The sequence below is a fragment of the Pseudophryne corroboree genome, chromosome 10 (genome assembly GCF_028390025.1).
Source record: "Pseudophryne corroboree isolate aPseCor3 chromosome 10, aPseCor3.hap2, whole genome shotgun sequence".
In the NCBI taxonomy this organism is placed as follows: Eukaryota; Metazoa; Chordata; class Amphibia; order Anura; family Myobatrachidae; genus Pseudophryne; species Pseudophryne corroboree.
The window spans coordinates 48,350,293-48,373,556 of NC_086453.1; the positions used below are offsets into that span (position 1 = coordinate 48,350,293).

The 23,264-nt window shown below is 46.9% G+C and overlaps 1 protein-coding gene across 7 annotated transcripts in view; it reads right to left on the bottom strand.

The window, feature by feature from the left end:
- Positions 1-2,276: 2,276 nt before the first annotated feature.
- The window catches only part of CIC (capicua transcriptional repressor), a 194,244-nt gene continuing 173,256 nt past the window's right edge, over positions 2,277-23,264 (bottom strand). For 3 of the 7 annotated variants that reach the window (XM_063942348.1, XM_063942343.1, XM_063942344.1), the window contains exons 11-22: positions 22,082-23,237; positions 21,795-22,003; positions 21,457-21,629; positions 21,078-21,262; positions 20,100-20,387; positions 17,689-17,878; positions 15,217-15,469; positions 6,683-6,918; positions 6,382-6,536; positions 5,504-5,635; positions 5,267-5,401; positions 2,277-4,956 (exon numbers count right to left, since the gene is read on the bottom strand). In XM_063942348.1, the coding sequence (XP_063798418.1) occupies positions 4,682-4,956; positions 5,267-5,401; positions 5,504-5,635; positions 6,382-6,536; positions 6,683-6,918; positions 15,217-15,469; positions 17,689-17,878; positions 20,100-20,387; positions 21,078-21,262; positions 21,457-21,629; positions 21,795-22,003; positions 22,082-23,237 (3,387 nt within the window). In that variant the 3' untranslated portion in view covers positions 2,277-4,681. The remainder of the gene's footprint in view (positions 4,957-5,266; positions 5,402-5,503; positions 5,636-6,381; positions 6,537-6,682; positions 6,919-15,216; positions 15,470-17,688; positions 17,879-20,099; positions 20,388-21,077; positions 21,263-21,456; positions 21,630-21,794; positions 22,004-22,081; positions 23,238-23,264) is intronic. The other 4 variants (XM_063942346.1, XM_063942349.1, XM_063942347.1 and 1 more) reach the window with 3 other exon arrangements.

Genomic DNA, 23,264 nt, shown 5'->3' on the forward strand with positions numbered 1-23,264 from the left:
ACAAAACTGGGTAAAAACAAACAGTCATAGAGGTGGGAAGGCCCTGCTCGCAAGTTACAATCTATGGGAAAATAGGCATTGATACACAAGGATAGGTGCTATATATTTTCATAGCTGTCCACCAGATTGCAGAGGTTCTCGGTGGGCTGCATGATACCACATCACAGCAATGATGAACCAGGGTCAGGAGGAAGGGAGAGTGAAGAAAGAAAATATGTGGAGGATATGTGTGGACTGTGCTGTGAGGATATAATTGGATAGGAAAGCTATGAAGGTAATGTGAGCGGTTCTGGAATTTGATAAGCTTGTCTGAAGAGTTGAGTTTTCAGGGAACGCTTGAAGGTCTGGAGACTAGAAGAGAGTCTTATTGTGCGTGGTAGGGCATTCCACAGAGTGGGTGCAGCCTGAAGAAGGTCCTGTAATTGTACATGGGAGCGAGTAATGAGTGTGGATGAGAGACATAGATCTTGTGAAGAGCGAAGGGTCGGGTTGGGAGGTATTTTGAGATAAGCGCAGAGATGTACGTTGGTGTAGTTTGGTTAATGGCCTTGTGTGTGAGTAACAGTATTTTATATTGAATACGGTAGAATACAGGTAGCCAATGGACTGACAGAGCGGGTCTGCAGACGATGAACGTCTAGCGAGGAATATTAGCCCCGCAGCATACACCACAGCAGGGACAGTTCTGTCCCTGGCTGCAGTGAGTTCCGGCTTTGGGCTGCATGTGAGATTCCACGTGAGTAGAGAAATCTCACACATGCGCACCGCAGACGGCAGGGGAGAGACACAGTGCATCAGCATTAGACAGCTATTGATGGAGGGGGTTGTTTTCACTCTCCCGCTTCAGGATCCAAGATGTTAATACATCTCAGCGCTGCTGCTTCCTGCTTGCCTCAGTAAACGCACAAAAAGTCCCCGTCCCCCCCCCTCCCAGTTACTACCCAGGTCAGACCCACACTGCACCTTGGAAACAAGTTATTGGCGGGTTGGCCCCGTTTACCCTCAGTGTCTGCTCTGCATGTCACTCACAGACACTCCCTTGTGGTGGTCCTCTGCATACACGGTCAATCAGCAGCTTTTAAGCATAACCTGGGTTGTGCTGTTTATACTGCACCCTTACCTGGGTCCGACCATTGTAACTACTAGGATCGGATTCCCGGTTCATTTGACCCGGGTTATTTACCAAGGACCATTTTACACTGAGCTACGACACGGGTCAACCCAGCAATAACCCAGGTTATTGCTGCAGTGGAAAAGGGGTATAAAACTACCATTTATTTTTCTTACCATACAGTGACTGGCGTGATTAATTACTCTGGGAATTCACAGCTGCCTCTGCATTGTACACCTTATCTGGAGTCAAAGCCATTGCACACAATGTGAAGTCTGCAAGTATCGTCTGTGTGTCGAGTGTTATAGTATTTAAAATTAGCAGATCATTTGGTTGGTATACTAGGTCATCTACTAGACCAGAACATGATTGGCCATTGTTAGAACTTCTCTAACTAGTAGTGCGGGGAGAGTCCTATAAGAGTCAGCAGCCACCAATCCTGCAGAGGCCTGTAGCAGTGTCTTACCACTGTCCGAGGTAGGCGTCGCTGAGGCGGTATGATCAGCTTTATAAATAACAACTCTTGTACCACAATTTAGTTTATATGCCTGTTGGACTCTCTGCCAGGAACAAGTCATTGCACCAGACGCTGCAAAGATCATTTGTGAACCATGGAATTTGGGCATACGATTGTCAGTTTCACTAGTGCAGTTATGGTATGAATTATTGGGAAAATATATCCCTAGGGCAAAATCCACTTTAAAATAAAACTTTCCACTTTCTCAATAATGGGCTGCCAGTCTAGAGCATAGATTCTCAAACTCAGTGCTCACGAGTGGACACCAAAACAGTTCCATGTTTTCCAGGTCTCCTCACAGAATCACAGGTGAAATAATTAATGCCACCTGAGGACCCTTTAAAATGTGTCAAAATCAGTAATGAATATATCTGTGCATCTGCTGTGTGACCTGGAAAACGTGACCTTTTTAGGGTCTTGAGGAATGCAAAATCCATGTGACTGGTTCCTAGAATGAGAAGATATTGGTGAATTATAGCATAATGGTATTGAGATCATAGAAGCAGAAAGGCACTAGGTTCCCACTAATGCTGGGACTTCACCCAACCTCTTATCTCGGAGAACTAGAGGTTCGCCACAAGTCAGCTAAAACACGGCCACCTCCGTGATAAGCAAGGAGACATTTTCGCCCACACAACAGTGTAAACCTGCTTTTTAATGTTTTTATTTCATTACAGTAAGAAATATTGCACATGATCAACATGTCTGTTCTGTCTCAGTCCTCTCTTTGAACAAACAAAAAAGTAAGCGCAAGATGTCTCCACGGTCTGATCTGTGGGCACGCTGGTGGCAGGGGAGTGGGCACAAGGGCTGCCTCTCCCCCCTTTCCCTGTTCAGTCTTCCTGGCATATAAGAGCTTAGACGATACAGGTTTGTGCAGTGCCACTGAAGCAGTTCATCTCCTCTAAACACAAGCGGTCGTATAAAGGAACACTGAGCATTAACCACCCCCCGCGCACACCATGGTATAATTAACATTGTCTGTATTGCAGCTCGTGATGGAATGCTCTGGGGTCCTGTACCCACCCGCTGCCACCAAATCATCTTCCAAGCCTGGCCAGAGTCTATGTGCTGCAGCAACTTTGAGTAGGAAAGCTTAGTAGCACTATATAATGCAGCATCTTCTGTTTCAGGGGCCGACGGGTCTCCTGCACAAACACAGCATCAAAACTCAAAGCAATGCGATAAGCAGGCAAGCCCTTCCCTGGTGCAGACTACATTGTCACATGACTGGAAGGGGCCAATCCTGCACCCTGACCGCACATACATTCAAAGACATTTATGAAAAATGGTGCAGGGGGGCGCCATAGCAACCAACCATGATTTTAGGGGGAAAAATAAACCTGGTTGCTACAGACATCATTTAAAAATAAAAATGTGCACCAACTTCCATGAATATCAGTATAAGAGTGCACCTTTCTGTATTAACCGCTGTCATCCCCCTTCCACATCTCCCTGCCCGCTGTACATATCAAAATGCACCACTATGTGTGAACCCACATTAACACTATCAGCCGTCATGTTATACCGGGACTTTGCTGCGCCGCAATACAGCCACAGCCCTTTACATCTTTCTGCTTGTCACTGTAAGGCGACAGCGAAGCATCTATGGTTATAGCAGACCGTACATACAGCACACAACCACTCTATATGCATGTAGCTGGTGAACCCTTGCTAAACAGAAAGACCCTCTATGAATATAGCAGTTAAGTGTGCAAGAAGAGTATACACCGTTCTCTGTATACATGTGCATCCTGGCATACTGATGGTGTACACTCCCTTTTATATACAGCAGAGTACGTTCTGGTTACTGAGGGGAGAGGTCTCCTTACGCCTGTATAGTGTCACCCTATTCAGACTGCACACATCGGGACATATAGGAAAACGGGCATGTATCTAAAAAAAAAAAAAAAAAACTCCCGAAACAGGCAACTACATCACTCTTGGAAAAATGATAGTATGAATCGGATTGGTTGCTACGGGTTACAGTTTCCATACACAGCAGAATACGCCCGGACAGCATATACGAATACAAAGTAAAAGCACCAACATGAAATGCCAGGGAAATGGTGCAAAGAACTAAAAGATGTGCGTGCAGTCTGTTCCCACCCAACCCATATCCCTCCCTAGATATATCCACACACGCGTATAATACAGACATACACATAGTGTATATATATGTATCTAGAAGTGTGTGTATATATATGACGTGTTCTGTGATTGACATTCTCTCTGCATGATCTGATTAGGATAAATTTTAACATCACTGGTCTTGCATAAAAAGGTCTATATATATAATTATATATAATATATTTATATATTTATACAGCTCCCCATAGTGCAGCTGCTTCTCATTGAACTAAAGTGTCATAAGAAAATATGATTTTCCGCTAAAAATCCCCATCCCTCCCATCACGGCACTTGTGTCCACGTGTGCAGGACAATGTCACACCTACACCTGCAAAGTCCTTTCATACCCCAACACACACACACTCTCAACTAGTACACACACACTCAACTAGTACACCCGCACTGTTGCATCATGTAACCTGACTTTGTTGCTGCTGCTACTACACCAGTGCTGGTCTGACATACATCCCAATTACACTGCATTCTGCTACATCACTGTTTCAGTCTCCACTACCTTCCTCCTTTAGCGCTCCAATTCCAAAGTCCTAATTCTGAGCATCCAGTGCCATAGAGAGAGCCAAGGCTGCCCGCTTCCCTTGCAGAACCTCCACAGTCAATGCAGAATTAGTCTATTTGCCATTTTTAAAATGGGAGAGACCTAGAAGTACTTGAGCCGGGCCAGACATCATGACGCTGCTACAGTCTGAATTGTCTCTCTGCTTGCGGGAGGGAGCCGCTGCCCATACAAGGTGCACATTCTACCAAGGAACAGGTGGATTGTCTGTGCACGAGGGGCAAAGTCTGATGCGGACAAGGGAGTAGGTAACCCCCATGTCAGCCCTGGTTATTCCTCGAAGGAGGCTTCTTCTCCAGTCTGGGAGTTTAGTGGGTGGCTATACACAAGGGGTCCCACCCTTGAACCCTCATCTGCTACTTGTGGGATCAGGAGGTTCTTGGGCTCCCTCCCAAGTGGCATCAGAGGGCTCGCCGGGCCGAAATGCATGATCCTGTGGGGGCTGCATGTCAGAAGATCCAGTCTCAGAGGTACTTGGGGAAGAGTGCTCAGGAAAAGTAGGAGGTTCGGTTGGGGTTGCCGCCTGCATGATCTTCTGTCTCACCTCACGGATTTTCAGCTGAAGACACACCTTTGTGGGAAAGATGTCCGAAAAGCGAGACTGGAAGGCAGCAGTGGACTGAGCTATGGGGGGAGAGGAAGAGTAGTTGAGTTTGCAGAATTGTATACAAGACATATTGAATATTCAACCCTAACCCAAATTCCATACTGCATTACAGTTTTCCCCTTTCCCGGTCACTTATTCCACATTCCCCACCATGTTCTCAAAAACCACCTAGAAATGATTATGAGAACAGATCATGTCCCAGGCTACATCTCCATGGAGTCTCCCCTTAGTTTTCCTCTTCTCTGTTTCACTGTACTTCCTTTCTCAACTTTTAATCAGCCAATGTTCTATCCCTTGCATTATATTTTTTCCTCCATGGACACTCACAAGATGGGAAGAATCCGTGTTCCTGAAAGAGTTGCATCACCAGGGCGCGGCGCTGATCCAGAGTCCGGCGTAGCGACGAGTAGGGAACTTTGTCATACTCCAACTCAGCCAACATGTCTTCCGCCTCACTGCCTGCTGGGGAATGGAACAAAACAAAGATACACTGAGATCTGAAGGAGGGACGGCGGTTTGGACAAGGGAATTAGCTTGGCCAAGACGAGAAAACGGAGACAATACCTGTTCGTTCAAACGTGAAGATGTCGCCCTCACATTTGGCGCTCTTCGGAGTGTTGGGCTCTGAGCTGCAGCTGGAGCGTCTGCGCATCTTCCTCTTAGGGGAAATGGGATCCTCTGTAGAAGAGTCTAAATCTGACAAGGAGAATACAAGTGACATTTAAAAAAAAAAAAAAAACACGCTCAATCATTCTTCTATACTAGGGGTGGGGAACCTTTTTTCTACCAAGGACCATTTGGATATTTATAAAATCCTTCGGGGGCCATACAAAAATTATCAACTTAAAAATTAGCCTGCCCCCAGTCACTTGTTATGCCCGATTAGATTTGCCCCCAGTCAGTTGTTATGCCCCATTGGATATGTCCCCTGTAGTTTTGCCCCCTGTAGTTATGCCCCATTAAATATGCCCCTAGTAGTGCCGCTTACACACACACACATTAAAAGAAAGAAAAAAAAAATACAATGCTCACCAGCCCTGCTCCTGCTTCCGGACCGCTGCCGTCCCTCTCCTCGGAACTATGGGAGAGATGTCATGACGTCTCTCCCATAGCGCCGCACAGCCACACATGTACACTGCACTGCCTGAGCCAGCAGCTGGAGCTCAGGAGTGAGCTCCTGCCTCCGGCTGCTGCTGAGGAGCCGGGCGCCCGCTGGTGGTAAAATCTCAGTGGGCACTCGGCATCTCCTCTCGTTTAGGTGAGCCTGGCCGGGCCGGATCAAGTGGCTTTGAGGGCCTGAGGTTCCCCACCCCTGTTCTATACAAAGCAAAATATCTTTGTTGCCCCAAGATACAGAGAGCCAAACAGTGAATGTCATCACAATAATACCACATCCTTTACCTAGTCCAACGGTCTCATATCCCTAGGGTACGGGCTCTTACCAGTAGAATTTTTGCGTTTCTTGCGATAGGAGCCCAGGATAGCCCGTGGGGAGGTGGCAAGAGACTGAAGCGTGGGTGACGGCAGCACCTCTTCTGGCTTAAACTCTGGAAGTTCAGCAAAACGTTCTTCAAAGTCTACCTCTGACAGTACCCTGCTGGTGGTAGAGCAAGAGACATGAGTAGCTTAGGATAGGTGCCTGGTCAATCACTAGAGTAGGAGTAGATAATCAGATAGATAAGACAAACGCAAACAAAATGTCCTCTGTATAGTAATTATATAAGTTATACGGCAAGGACTCACTTGTCAACAGAATCGAATGTCTTCTTCAAGGGTGGAGGGCGTAGTTTGGTTTTTTTGGCAGGTCCGTCCTTTCTGTCTGGAACATCAGAGGAGGTTCCTGCAGACCTGCCAGGTTCTCCTGGAGAGCCACTAACACTTGCCGAGGCTGGTGGTGCCACGGGAGAAGATGGTGGGGGAGGAGCACTGGCTGTATCAGAGCGACTCTCGGGTACTGTGACTTTCCATTCTGTAGAATACTAATCCGAGATACAAGAGGGGGGACAGGGAATTACACTCATTAATCTCTCAAGTATTCATTAACATTTATTCACTATTCAGTTATGACAATGCAGCCTTTTAATTAGCCAGATGTAAACCGGTACTACATTATAATATCACAATGCTTATTTTCAATTACAATATGATCTTTGATGTTATGTATACTAAGAGAACAGACTACAATGACATCAACAATTAGACCTTAATAAATATTAGATCTTAGACTTCTTCTGGGGTAGTCTCCTGTCCTCTAAGTGGAAACGCATGCATGGGTCATTTTCACCTCATACTCAACATTCCTTCTGACAAACACATAATGTTGACCCCTGCGGGTTCCCATACCAGGAAGGGAACATGCACTGTTACCACATGCATTTCAAAGTATATACGAAGGAACACTGGATCCCTCTCCGACAGCATAAAATACCACGCCAATTTACAGATAAGCATTTAGGTGACAGATGTGTCCACAAACACTTATCGTCACATTGAGCAACACAGACCTGTTTAGCACGCCACAGACTTTTCTACTTCGCTATGTCAAAACACTAATCCTAAGTACCTAGTGCCTAATTCACGTTTGTATGCACGGCCGATTATCACGTAACGTGGCACATGTGCTGCGATCGCAATGCGCAGAGGTGGCGCTGGGATCTCACTTGCAATGATTTCATGAAGAAGTGATTGACATGAAGGGACCATTAGGAGGTGATAATAGGGAGTTTATGGGGAGCGGTTGGGAAAACGCAGGTGTGTCTTGGCCGTTTTCGGGGCGTATATCTGCCATCAGCTGCAAGCTTGTACGTGCAAAAACATTGTGCCTGCGCCGCTACTGCTGTGTACTGTCTGTATCCAGTCTGTGTAGCCATAGGCCAACCCTCAGCCCCGATGTTCGTTTTTGCCTGTAGTCTGCAAATGTGTACGCAACGGACATTGAGTTTGGGCGTCTCCTTTCATTCCTGCGTGGCAGCTTCACTTGCAAACATCAGCAGTCCCGTAGCCTAGAAAATCGCAATTGCATACAAACATGAATTAGGCTCCTAATACACTAGAAGCGTACTATGATGCAAGGAGGAAAAAGCACAATGGAGGGAAACAGCAACAAACAGGTCCCACAGGAGTGACCTGTGCTGTGCATCGTTATGCTTAACGATTTTATACCAATTCCTTTGCAAAAAAAAAAAACCCACACTCATCCCAAGTACCTAGTACCCTTTACGCCAACTAAGATAAGGAAAAAGGAGATTTATGGTAGACTTACCATGGTTAAATCTCTTTCTGCAAGGTACACTGGGTTCCACAGGGAATGGTGTAGAGATGGATCTTGATCCAAAGGCACCAACAAGCTAAAGCTTTAGACTGTCCCAGGATGCATTGCGGGGCCTCCTCTATATAACCCCGCCTCCAGGCACTGTGAGCTCAGTTTTGTTAACCAGTCCAATGCAGAAGCAGGTAAGAGAGAAGGCAGATGTTAGTCACATAGAACCACGTTCTCACGACAGGAGAAGGTACCAGCGGCTAATGCCATACAAACCCAAAGAAGCGAAGTGCGTCAGGGTGGGCGCCCTGTGGAACCCAGTGTACCTCGCAGAAAGAGATTTAACCATGGTAAGTCTACCATAAATCTCCTTTTCTGCAGCGGGGTACACTGGGTTCCGCAGGGAATACATCGGGGATGTCCTAAAGCAGTTCCTCAAGGGAGGGGACGCACCTTAGTGGGTATGAGAACTCGGAGTCCAAAGGAAGCATCATGGCAGGTGGAAGTATCAAAGGCATAGAACCTGATGAACGTGTTCACTGAGGACCATGTAGCCACCTTGCACAATTGTTCTGCGGACGCGCCACGACGGGCCGCCCAAAAAGGTCCAACAGACCGAGTGGAATGGGCCTTAATAGCAGCAGGAGCTGGGAGCCCAGTCTGCCCATAAGCTTGTGCAATCACCATTCTAATCCATCTGGCCAAGGATTGCTTATTCGCAGGCCAGCTACGTTTGTGTAAACCAAATAGTAAAAAAAAAGGCATCTGACCTATTAGAGGCAGTCCTCTCCACATATTTACGGAGAGCCCTTACCACATCCAAAGACCGCTCTTTGGGAGACAAGTCAGAAGAGATAAAGGCCGGAACCACAATCTCTTAGTTACGGTGAAAAGACGACACTACTTTAGATAAATAACCTGGGTGAGTTCTAGGAACTGCCCGGTCACGATGGAATATAAGAAAGGGTGGGCGACAGGACAAAGCGCTTAAGTCTGACAGCCTTCTAGCAGAGGCAATAGCCAGTAGAAACAGGGCCTTGGCTGTCAGCCATTTAAGGTCCACTGTCTCAAGAGGTTCAAATGGAGACTCTTGCAGGGCATTTAGGACGACAGATTCCATGGAGCCAGAGGATGGACATAGGGAGGCGGAATCCGCAATACGCCCTGAGTGAAAGTATGAACGTCAGTTATACATGCAATTTTTCTCTGAAACCACACCGACAAGGCAGAAATGTGAACCTTGAGGGAGGCCAGACGAAGTCCTAAATCCAGGCCTTGTTGCAAAAAAAGCCAGGAGTCTGGAAGTACTAAACTTATAAAGCATCATAATTCTTAGCAGCACACCAGGTGAAGTAAGAATTCCAGACCCTATAATAAATCCGTGCAGAAGCTGGTTTGCGGGCCTTTAGCATAATTTGAATAACCGCCTCGGAGAATGCTTTGGCCCTCAGGAGTGAAGCTTCAAGAGGCACGCCGTCAAAGCCAGTCTGGCCAGGTCCGGGTTGACACAAGGGCCCTGAACGAGGAGGTCTGGGTGTTGAGGAAGTAGAAGAGGAGGCTCTATCGATAGACCCTGCAGGTCTGAGAACCAATGCCGTCTGGGCCACGCTGGAGCGACTAGAAGTTCCCTTCTTCTTGCTTGAACTTCCGTAGTACCCTGGGCAGGAGTGACACTGGAGGGAACACGTAGGGCAGCTGAAAGTTCCATGGAATTGCCAGTGCGTCCACGAACGCTGCTCGAGGATCCCTGGTCCTTGATCCGAAGACCGGAACTTTGTGATTGTGTCGAGATGCCATCAGGTCTACATCTGGTAGGCCCCACTTGTCCACTAGAAGCTGAAAGACTTCCTGATGAAGACTCCACTCTCCAGCGTGTACGTCCTGACAACTGAGGAAATCCACTTCCCAGTTGAGGACTCCCGGAATAAACACTGCTGATATTGCTGGCAGATGGCGTTCCGCCCACAAAAGATTTTTGACACTTCCATCATTGCCATGCGGCTTCGAGTGCCGCCTTGATGATTTATGTAAGCCACCGTGGTGGCGTTGTCCGATTGTACTTGAACAGACCTGTTCTGTATTAGAGGCAGGTCAAGAGTCAAAGCATTGAACACTGCCCAAAATTCCAGAATGTTTATCGGGAGGAGAGATTCCTCCTTGGTCCACCGACCCTGGAGAGTGTGTTGCTCGGGCACCGCGCCCCAACACCTCAGACTGGCTTCCGTAGTTAGAAGGACCCAGTTGGGAATCCAGATGGGATGGCCCCTGCTCAACTGCTGGTCCTGTAACCACCAGCTCAGTGACAGACGAACCTCCGGAGTCAAGGAGATCATGCGAGACCTGATCCGATGAGGTAGGCCATCCCACTTGGAAAGGATTAACCTCTGTAGACGACGGGAATGAAATTGAGCGTACTCTACCATGTCGAAAGCCGACACCATGAGGCCTAGTACTTGCATCGCCGAGTGTATCGACTCTCTCGGGCGTGAGAGGAAGTATTTGATCCTGTCCTGAAGTTTCAGGACTTTCTCTAGAGACAGAAACAGTCTTTGGCTGTGTGTGTCCAGCAGTGCCCCCAGGTGCACCATGCTCCGAGCAGGGACCAGGGAGGACTTCTTCTAGTTGACGAGCCACCCGTGAGCTTGTAGGAAGTGTACTGTCAGTTGCAGATGACTGAGGAGGACCTCTTGGGAGTTGGTCAAGATCAGCAAGTTGTCCAAATATGGCAGGATCCTGATTTCCTGACGACGTAGATGATTCGTCATCACGGCCATAACCTTGGTGAATATCCGAGGGGCCGTGGCCAGTCCAAAAGGCAGAGCCTGGAATTGATAGTGAAGATTGCAAATAGCAAACCGCAGATATTGCTGATGTGAAATGGCAATAGGTATATGCAGATAAGCATCTTGTATATCCAGGGATACCATATAATCTCCGGGTTCCATGGCCAGTACAATCGAGTGCAGCGTTTCCATACAGAACTTGGACACTCTCACAAATTTGTTCAGTGAACTGAGGTTGAGTAAAGGCCAGAAAGACCCATTGGGTTTCGGGACTAGAAACAGGAGGGTACGCACAACCAGATGTAGAGCTTGCGCCTTCAACGGGTCCGAAAGGATAACAGTTGTTCGGAACTGGCGAGGGGGAGACTGCGTACCCGTGAGAGACTACTTCTCACACCCATGCATCTGAAGTGGTCTTTAACCAGACCTGGGTGAATTGCAGAAGTCAGCCTCCCACCCTGGGATCCCCCAGGGGGAGGCCCGCCCCGTCATGCAGCAGGCTTGTCTTGTTTGGAAGCAGGCTGACGGGCAGCCCAGGATTGTTTTGCTTTGGGCTTAGTGGTTTTGGGAACACGAGTTTGTATCGGGTATGCCTGACCTTTTGCTTTCCCGTGAGGTTGAAAGGAACGAAAAGTGGTACTCTTTGCCTTCTGTGCAGAAGGATTAGTATTCGGGAGAAAGGCAGTCTTAGCAGCCGCTAAGTCAGTTACAATCTTATTCAGATCCTCCCCAAATGGGATGTCTCCCTTAAAAGGGAGTACCTCCAAGGTCTTTTTGGAGTCCAGGTCCACCTTCCATTACCTCAACCACAAAATTCGGAGAGCCAGGATGGACGTAGTCGACGCCTTGGCCGCCATTACACCTGCCTCAGAGGACGCCTCCTGAATATAATGGGAGGCGGTGGTAATATGAGACAGATATTGTCTGGCAGTGTCAGATATATCCTAAGGCAGCTCATCCATTGCCTGAACCCATGCCTCAATTCCTTTTGCAGGCCAGGGGGCTGCTATAGTGGGTCTATGTACAGCACCTGTAAGGGAGTAAATAGACTTCAGGCAACCCTCCACACGCTTATCTGTCGGTTCCTACAGTGAGGTGACAGTAGTGACAGGCAGAGTAGATGACACCACAAGACGGGTGACATGGGAATCCACGAGCTAGCATCTTTTTAGACAGGGAGAATTTCTTTCCTGGAGAAGACCAGGGCTCCTGACGTATGTCTATCAAATGATCAGAATGTGGTAAGACTACTTACGTTATCTGACGTTTAAATTTATCAGGTTTCTTAGACGCAGTAGTGGGATCTACATCATCATCGATTTGTAGAATCATCTTAATAGCCTCCACTAGGTCAGGGACATCAACTTGCGTTGTAGTTTTCTCGTCAGAAGCAACTGTAACAGTGTCTGACGGATCAGTATACTCCCCATCAGAAGTATCATCTGAGATATTAGTGGATTGTGAGGAGGAGGCAGCCCGCTTAGATGACCCTTTGACCGCAGAGGGACGTGGGGTAGGTTTTTGTCTAACCAAAGATTGATTCAGTTGTTGTATCTGGGTAGACATAGTATCCGCCCAGGGCGGATTCACCATAGGGACAATATGTGGCTGTAATGGCACAGGAGGTCCCATAGGGGGCGTAAGGTGTGTCACAAGCGTATTAAGCATATTTGAGAACGCCGCCCAAGGTGGCTCCTGATTGGCTACAGGAGTAGCGGGCTGACTGGGAGATGTATGGCACATATTACACAGACCATCGTTCAGAGCTTCCCCCTCAGACAAATCCTTAGCGCATCTGCAGCATGATGCAGGAGCGTCCGTGGATTTCCCGCCCTTTACGTTAGACATTTTAGTGAATGTAACCGCACAGCGTATGAGTACGATATTGCCAAACAAATTACAACACCTGCGAATAAATCCCCTAGTATGCGACAGCATACACATTACACAACACCAGCGTCTAAATCCGATACTAGGTACTGCGCACACCATACACAAAACCAGCAAATAAATCTGGTATGATGCGACTCAGTACACAGTAGAATACTCTTAGCGGTAAATACTGTGCACCACTATATATGAGACCCTGACGCACCTAGTCCCCTCGGGTACAGAATACAGTGATAGCTATAGCTTGTGATACACTGAAAGTGAAAACAACATAGCAGATACCTTCACACATAGTCGCAGTGACAATGCAGATAATTCTTTTAGTCAGACAATAAAACTGCACTGGACTAATTAATTTTATATATATATATATATATATATAAGCTCTCACGAGCAGGGCCCTCTTCCCTCATGTGCTTATCCTTTCTTACTTTAATAATCTTCAACTGCACCAAATCCATCAGTCTTCTGCCACCTGATACTTATTCCAGTGTCATCTGCTGATGTAACTATGTTTATTTACCCTGTACTTGTCCTATATTGTCGTCAACTGTAAGTTGCTGTTTTCCTGTTTGATTATTTGTTTATGTATTCTGTAATTGGGCGCTGCGGAACCCTTGTGGCGCCATATAAAGGATAATAATAATAATATTATATATATATATATACACACACATATACATATATATATATATATATATATATATACACACATACAAATATATATATATATATATATATATATATATATATATATATATATATATATATATATATTATATGGATAGATATAGCGCTGTCTTAAAATCACACGTAGAATACTCAAGTGTCTGTAAAATCACGGCGCTGATAAATCAGGCGGATTTACAGAGGAGACCTCGCCCTAGAATCCCGGAGACCAGTCGCAGCTACTGTGAGAAGATGGCGTTCAGCGTTTCAGTCAGGGAGTGAGGGAGAGTGTGATGCAGCTCCAGGGCGGGAACACCAGCAGTAGATGGCACCCGGAGCTGGGGGAGGGGCTACAGGTCAAGCGCCTTATCCTCTATACTGGTCCTCACCACCGGGTACTATGGAGCCTTAATAAATTGGATAATGTATTATCCGACCTGTGCTCCCATGCCCTGGTGGATATAGCGGGGTCCCTACTCGGCCACAGTGTCCACGCCAGCGTCGCAGTCCGTCTCCTGAGACCGCGACCAGGACGCGATTTAATGGCGGGTCCCGTCTGGGGGACCCTCTTACCTCCTCCCTTAGTAGCGGCCACGGTGATCCAGGAGAACACCTGCGGTGGTGTGCCTAGGAACCAGAGCGTCTCCGCCGCAAGTACCCGGGAACAGAGCCAGTGAGACGCCGATGGGGAGGTGATGGAGCTGCAGCACAGTATGTCACCCTGACATAAGAAGTGCTGCAGCCCTTGAAGTCTTCTAAAAAGCTTTTTCAGAGCTGCCTAGCGCAGCCCCTCTTGGTAAGTGACCTGCTTCATGCAGGCACCAACTCTAAAACTGAGCTCACAGTGCCTGGAGGCTGGGTTATATAGAGGAGGCCCCGTAATGCATCCAGGTACAGTCTAAAGCTTTAGCCTGTTGGTGCCTCTGGATCAAGATCCATCTCTACACCCCGATGTAGTCCCTGTGGAACACAGTGTACCGTGCTGCAGAAATATGCACAGAAGGGGAATTGTACCAGGCATATCACACCATAAGGCGCAAAAAAGGATAGGTGTATGATATATCTGTATATAATCTCCATAGCGTATAATTTCACCCAATTATAATTTACATATATCATCACAATTATTAAAGGTCACTCATATTATACATATTTAGACCCCCATTAGCTTTTAATATAGAACTATAGGATCCATAATATAACACGTTGACTTGAAAAGCATATGATGAGGTCCATTTATTGAACAGGATGAGTTTACTTTGAGACAGCCCCTACATTTATGCTGCCCGCCCCCCCCAGTAGCAATTAAGTGGGGCCCCTTCCAGTAGCATGGCTTAAGGACCTTTCTGTGCTAGGGCCTTGCTGTGGAAGCGGATGTTCGGTAGTGGCGGAAGTCCCGGCGTACAGACTCCACCAACCATCTACTTGGGGTTCCTGACTTAAAGAGGAGTGTTATACAGTGAACGACTCCTTGGTAATCACTCTCTAATATTAAAGATGCACATTCTCCTTCTGTAAGTCATACAGTGTGGAATAAGGTGCTGGTGAATCGCGTAGGCGTGAAAAAGCAAAGGTTCTATTATTGTGCATGAGCCCAACATTCAGGAGGAAGTCTGTGTATTATAAGGGAGTTGTTTAACCACAAAATAGACAAAATTCTGGTGCTCTTCATTTACCACTGATTCCTTTTTGACAGTGGGAGACTGTGGGGGTTCTCTTTTGACGTCGGCAGCTGAACTCTGTATGGGCGATCCTACCGACTTGTCCTCTGATATAGTCTTTGCCCACACATCTCGTGACCGATCCTCTGCTGCCGACAACCTAGTCTTCCCTTGAGATGAGGCTGCCGGGAAGGGGCCGGCTGAGGCAGATGGCTGCTCTGATGTAGCTTCTCGGACCATGGACACTCCGCGAGGTTCAGTTGTGTACCTAGAAAGACACATTGGTGTGAGTTACCCTTTATAGCTGGACTGTGGGGCGGGGATGGTTTTTGTGAAAAGTGTTCAATGCGGGCATAAGACACCTCTTTGGTTCTGGCAAACAGCAAATGCAATTCATGGTTTTAAGTAATTCAGCTCGTTCACATGCTAATGTTGTGGTGTTCTTTTTAATTTGTTTTGTTAATGCTGGGAAGGACTGAGGGCAACAACTTAATCATGTTCGGCCAGAAACACATTTGATCACATTAAACTGCATACAGACATCTTGTAAGCAATAAGGTAAACAACAGGCTTGTTCTTCGGTCTCACCCGCCTGTCCTATCCTGGATACGCTCAGTAGACCTCAGCTACCTCTTGCAGTCATTTGGCTTGATTAGCAAACATGACAGATCAATATGGCCACTCACACGCAGAGCAAGACTGTCTACTGACTGGGTATAATGGATCCCTGGGGAACAGATCTCATGCTCGTTCCACTGAATAACTAGATCTACCCAATGTGGCTTTAACGAACAGCCAGACGCGGTACAGATCTACAGTAGTTGTTGTTAGGTGTGTCCAAGCGTTCACTTAAAAAGATAAATCTTTAAAAGAAACATCTTATGAAGGCCTACAAAATGCTACTCTATTACCGACAGTCCATATCCCCCCTGGCTGGAAGTCTACTTCCCTAGCCTACTCCACTCTACTCTCACATCATGGGGCTGATGGGCTGTGCGACCTTTGACCCCGGTGGGCTGTGGACCTGGGCAGCTTGTCAGATGAAGACAGAAGTCCCTACTGGGATCTCCCCAGGATGCCATGGCGTATGCCAGATATAGGCAGACCCAACTCTATATACTATACAGGGTCTACTGGATCCCGGTCAGGCTTTATGGCTTTGGTGATGTCTTCAGATGTCTAGCCCAAGTGTACAACATCTCCTGCTGGCTTAAGGCATCTGCTTTGTTCCTGCCCTCAGATGGACCTTTTTGGTGTAGAGTTGTTGCTTGTATATGGGATACTGGTATATGGATTCCCCAGCTAGACCCCTGTATTTACCTTTTTTAACCTTGGCCTGGTGGATTCTCTCAATGTGTCCTTACATTTATATATGAGTAATCTACGGGCCTTAGCCCATGTTTGTATTGCTTGTACATGGACGGCTCCTGGAGAACTGTCACAAAATCTCTCACTTTCTGATTCTCACACCCTATTACATTCCCCCCAATGTATCAGAAGCGAAAGTGCCCCCTACAATATGACAGAATATGGGCCCTCTAGCAGGAATCTGGATATGTCCTGAACCTCTTTCCTTTATAGATTTGTAGTACCCCCCATAACTTTTACTATGCTCATTGCTATATGTATGCTGTTTCTGATGTTTATTTTATTTTGTGACGTTACAAAAACCTTCAATACAAATACTCGATTTCAAAAAACAAAACATAACGGAAAAATATTTTCCTCCCCCTTTAAAGCGGATGCCCCTGTAGTATCATTCCACACCCCTGTAGCCTTTCATGACTCTCCTGTGGCACAACCACTCTCTCTCCCAACCCCCCCCCACAAGCTCTATCATGACCATGGATCACTCAAATTGCTCCCCTCTTCCCATATACTGTAGGTAGAAATCAGCGGAGCCTCGGGAATTGCAGCTCAGACGGGACAGATCAGGCCCTACTGAGCAGGAAGTAGCACAGGTCAGCTGTGCAGCACCGGGAGGGTCTTATGGTCACACATCGGCCAGCTCTGAGTGCAGAGACCACCGATATGGTGCTCAGAGATGGCGAGCTTCAGCTCCCCTACATGCACTTTGTAAGTTTTGTATTTGCCCCCCTGCTCCTGAAAACTGATTGCAATGCATTCCAGGAAGAGGGGAGGAGGGATTTGTGGCGGTCACGTGATGCTGGTGGTCAAAGACCGCCATCCTCACAACCCGGCCCCATCAAAGATAAGGAAATGATTTCCTCTGATTTGCGCAAGTCTACTGAAAAGCAGAACGGTCGTAAGGAATGCCACTGCATCATGGGAAGAACGCCTTTCTGTGTTCACAACAGAGTGTGGTCAGTACAGGTAAGTGGTCAATGTTTTTCGCATGGTCAAACCAACACCAGTATTTCTTTCTTTAACTCAACTTTCTAAGTTCAAATTGATAAAGAAGTTTCCATTAAAAAATCTATCAGTTCAGTTAATGAAACAGCTTGCCCCACTGTGTGGATCTCTTACTTTGGTTCAGGTGTCTCCTCACGAGACGGCAATGCTGTAGGACGGGAGGTGGTGCGCACGCAAGGGGAAGGTGAAGTCGCCTCATACGATCCCACAGGGATATTGGCGATGGCCGCCTTCACTTTCTGAGGAGGTTTAGAGAGGTTGCGCTGAGGTTTTGGGGCTACCAGGCTGAATGTCACCGAGGAGGCTACAAATGCGGAAAACAAAACTGTATCAATAAGGAGATTAGAGAATTACAACCTGGGGTCCTAGCGATCTAATACGATAACTGTACGTTCAGCATTAAACCCAGAACTATATGAAGTAGACAGGTTCTTAGAAAATGAGCAATATGTAAAGGTCACTTTAATACAATATTCCTAAAGCTGGTCATACACCGTAAGAAAATCTGTTTAACCAACCAGCCAATTCGCTTGGAACAAAATCCCGGTAGTGTATGGGAGCAATGCAAAGGACCACTTACTCCCAAACACTACAAAAAGGACAAAAAGGGTAGTCCAGACAAATTGGTAGATCTGGTTTTGTCCGTGTTCCGGCATTCGGGAGCAAATGGTCGATTGTCATTTGCTCCCATACATTAACAGATTTTTGTTTTAACCAGCGAATTGGTTGATTGGCTGGACACAAAATCTTGTATGGCCAGCTACATATTAACAAAACTAGGTGACCACATTTTCCTCTATTAATCAAGACATGCCACACAGAACTACAAATACACCTGCAGAAAACAACTGAAATTCAAGAATTTTTTTTTATAGATATTAAAGCAAACTGTTTGCCAACATTAAATTTCTCTACGTTACCTCCTAAAATTGGTCCAGCTAATTATGGATGTATAACTTTTACCAAACTCCGAGGCTGCGTTCACACTGGAGTATGTTTTATTTATATTTCTTGTTATAGCACATTAAAAATGCAGATTTTTTTTTTTAAACTACCAGTTTCAACTTCTATATTTGTCACATCTCTGAAAGAAAACATGTAGAAATGCATACGTAAAGACTTTCACAACTACCCAACGCTCTGGAATGGAACAAGAGGCATTGGAAATGCCATGCAGAACGAGAGTTAAGCAATGGTAAAGGAACAACTATTTTAATATATTAAGTATTTTTTAAATGCCACGTTGTACGTAGCCTTAAACTGGCCTCACACGTCCATCTGTACGCATGACCAACAAAGATCCAGATCAGAATGTGAATCAGACCAATCCAGCAGTTCAGTGTATAACTAGAAGAAACAATGTATACGGTTTCCCGTCAACAAGGCAACCGATTTGTCGCAGGGCCAAGAGGCTTGGATCAAATTACAGACTGTCAGGAAGCAGCCATTGTGTAGCACAGGGGTAGCACATGTGTGGCACTACACATAACACTATGCTCTGCCAGTTCTAGCATACCCTTACAGCAAAACTGTAGGAGGGCATGCTGGGATGTGTAGTTCCACAACAGCACGATTGACTGCACAGCACAATCACCAGCTACTCATTGACGCAGCATAGAAGCAGTTTCCATGGAACAGAGCACTTACTGAAGAAAGAGGCGCTAAGAGTACGGACCTCAAGAAAGTGTAAATACAGGTTGAGTATCCCTTATCCAAAATGCTTGGGACCAGAGGTATTTTGGATATGGGATTTTTCCGTATTTTGGAATAATTGCATACCATAATGAGATATCATGGTGATGGGACCCAAGTCTAAGCACAGAATGTATTTATGTTTCATATACACCTTATACACACAACCTGACGGTCATTTTAGCAAAAAATTTTTATAACTTTGTGCATTAAACAAAGTGTGTCTACATTCACACAATTCATTTATGTTTCTTATACACCTTATACACACAGCCTGAAGGTCATTTAATACAATATTTTTAATAACTTTGTGTATTAAACAAAGTTTGTGTACATTGAGCTATCAAAAAACAAAAGTTTCACTATCTCACTCTCACTCCAAAAAGTCCGTATTTCGGAATATTCCGTATTTCGGATATTTGGATATGGGATACTCAACCTGTATTAACACACTGGCAGCATAAAATGCACCATTGTCAGACACAGACAGAATGAGGTTTGGCATACTGCCTCACAGCTCTGAGGTCAAGAGTTCAATTCCTGACCGAAGGCCAACTATGTGTGTGTAGTTTATATGTTCTCTCAATATGTGTGTGGCTTCCTACAGGTGGCTCCAGGTTCCTCCCACACTTCACAAAGCTACTGTTAGGCTGACTGGCTTCTGAAAAATAATTAACCCTTGTATACGTGAATACGGATCGTCACTGGCGCAAGTACTACTGTGAATGTTCCCGGTGTGTAATACACTGTATAAATAACAGTCAATAAATTGTTAGTAAGAAATCAATATTCTAGATGGTGGCCATATGACAAGAAAAACAAATCAGACATACCAGTGACAGTGGTGACCTGGGGCGTGCTGCCCCCTGTGGATGGAGCGCTGATTGACGGTGGGGAAGTGACCGCTTTGGGCAGGATGGTGGTTGGCGCACAGTGCATGGAGCCTGTGCTGGCCACGGTGTACACCAAGTTCTGTGCAGGAGAAGTAGCTGAAACGGTCAGAGCGGACGCCACTGAGGGATAGATCGCCGTTAAGACTTGGCTACTGCTGGTCGGGGGCACGGGAGGCGTCGAGCCCGCAGAGACACCTACCTGCCCTTGGGCAAAAATCTGGCTTTGTCCTGAGATAAAAACAGAGAAATCACAACTAGTGATAGAATTATAGTTGCACTGGATTTAATACACACAGTACAAATGTATCATTTCCATTGTGCTTACACCTGGTTCATACAGTAAGTGGATGATGACATTAACCTTTCCTGCACTGCTTATATTACAGCATTAACATTTGCTACATGACCATGAAAGTAAATGTGGAGAACTAATACTCATCTCGTAAGGTTTTGGTTGCTCATTGCGACCACAGTGTCCAAATACAGCGTATGTGGAAGCTTATCATTCATGATGATAATCCAATGTCTTACAAAACATGCTAAACCGCTGACCCATTCACTGTGAGAACTTGCTCCGCACCAGAAGCCAGCAGTAAAGGATGGTATCTGTACTACTTTGGCCACCAAGGTGTGTGGTTACATTGCTTAGAGATATCGTGGTTTGGCAGGCAGCGCCGAACAGCCAGATCTCTCCACGCGTGGCAATATCGGAAGGTACACAGTGAAAGCAAAGGACTATTTACAGCTGAGGCGGCTGTTCTGCGCACCGATATATTAGGAGCTAATAGCATGACTGAAGAATGAAGAGCAGGGCATCTAGCCCCTAGTGAATATTGATTCAGACAACACAGATGCCAAAGCCATGTGTATGCAACATATACATAACCCTGAATACTGTTGTGGCTTACGTGCTCTTACCTGCTAGCAGTGGCTGGACTATGGCCTGACCACTTGGACTTATGGTCGTGAACCCAAGTGCCATGGAGCCAGCCCCAAGGGAAGGCTGTATACATGGGGCACTGCCAGGTGTCGCCGCCTGGGAATGCGAGCTGGTGGTCACCAGAGGTAGAGTGGCCCCTCCCGCAGAGGGCACATAAGTGATCCTGGCCCAGAGAGAGAAATTCGGGTGAGAATGGGCGGAGGGAACGTTTGCACATTACACACTACAGTCTATACAAGTCTCTGCCACTGTAAGTGATGGCAGACCCATGGGTGACACACATGGGCAGAATACTGTGGTTATCATTTAACGGCAGGGGTGACTGACAGCATATGGGGACGTGCTTCATATAATCACCTAGTGGTTGATGGTAGAAGGACTTTCTGTGGTTGAGAAGTTGCCGCCACAACAGTTGCAGTTGTCATGGTGACGGGAATAGCACTCTGGAGTGTTGAACTGCCGGGGGGCACTAAGGCACTCTGAGATGGAGCCGACGGTTGAACCATGGGCATGGGAGTGATCTGTATAATCTGTAATGAGATAATAGGAGGGAATAATGAATAAGGAAGAAGCACTAGGAAACAAATGATCAGAAATATAGGAGGAAGACGGTGGGAGGAGACGTAGCTATACAAGAGGGAGATAACAGACTTGGATGGGTGAGCTAATAGGACAGGAATGAAAGGAGCACTCACTTTGTTGGTGGGCTGTGCACCGTTCTGCATGGGGAAGGGAGAGGTTACTAGCGGTAGTTGCGTTGCGGGGCATGTCCGCACGGTCATGTGAGGTGCGGTCACAGGAACAAGCATCTTGCCCTGAACCTGAGTACTGGGAGAAAGCAGTCCCGTACCAGGTAGCAATTGTGCACAACTTCCAGGCGAGGGGGCAGGAGACACCGACTGGGCTGTGGGTGAGAGAGGATGTAATGAGAGCACTGGAAAAAATAAACAGAAGAAAGATGAATGGTACAACAGACTCCTACCTTTACCGGCGACTGACACAATGCCCAGGGACGGGCTGGCAGAAGGACCAGGCTGGACAATTGGAACAGCTTGAGGGGTAGCGATCACTTTAGCGCTTGCAGGAGGAAGGGTGAAATGGATTCCTCCTTGCAGTTGCTGTGGGATGGTAGGCAAGATATACTGCACTTGGGTGATGTTGCCCCGCTTGCCTGATGTAGCAGGAAGCAATTGTTGCGGCTGCAGTATCCCAAGGGGCATTCCTCCGTTAGGGCTGCCTGCGGGATTCTGGGTGATGAACTGTAGAGCTGTAACAGGAGCGGGTGCTGCTCCATTTCCGGAACCGGGTGCAGGCTGTCCATAGCTAGGTGCCCCCACCAAGAGGTTGGTCACTAGCCCCCCAGCTGGTTTACCCTGTGAGTGGGGGGAAGAAACTGCGGAAGACAACTGTTGAATTGGTTTCCGGTCATGAGCATATACCACTCCAATGCCTACGGGGGAACCAGGTATCCGGCCATCACACAAGTCACTGTTGCTGCTGCTCCTGGTAACAGGCAATGGTTTGCTTGCGATGGGCACTGGTGTGCTACTAACTGGTTTCACTACATTAGTAACCACAGTGGAGGCTTGTCTGAAGCCTGGGGGCAGGACTCCAAATCCTTGTGGCCCTGACACAAGTACTGTCCCTACTGTAGGAATGGTAGAGCGGCTGTCAAAGGTCCCTCTCTGCCCATCATAAGGTCTAGGAGCAGGAGAATACACAGTGCCGGAGGGGTTAGGTGATGGTAGGCTGGGCAGAACAAGAGTCTGGGCTGCAGTGGAGGAGATGACAGACTGAGTGGTGTACTGACACACAGGAGGGGCTCCATCTCCTTGGATCTTATGCCCCACAATGTCTGCACTACGCTTCCTTTTGTAGGCAGCAGCAGGATCCACCATGGTAAAACGAACTTCCGGGGGTCGTTTCGCTTGGTGCTGGGTGGCAGGCCGAGGAGGAGGTTTGGCAGGAGGAAGTGGAGGATACCCACGGGGGAAAGAGGTTTGTGGATGGTCACTTGGTTTGGGTGACTGAGCCATGTTGACAGGTCTTTCAGATTTCAAGTCTTCAGTAGAAAGTGGAAAATTCCCAGAATGGGAGGAGGAACGAATAACAGGTGAAAAGACCCCCTGTGGCGCCACCTAGAGACCACAAAAAAATAAATAAAT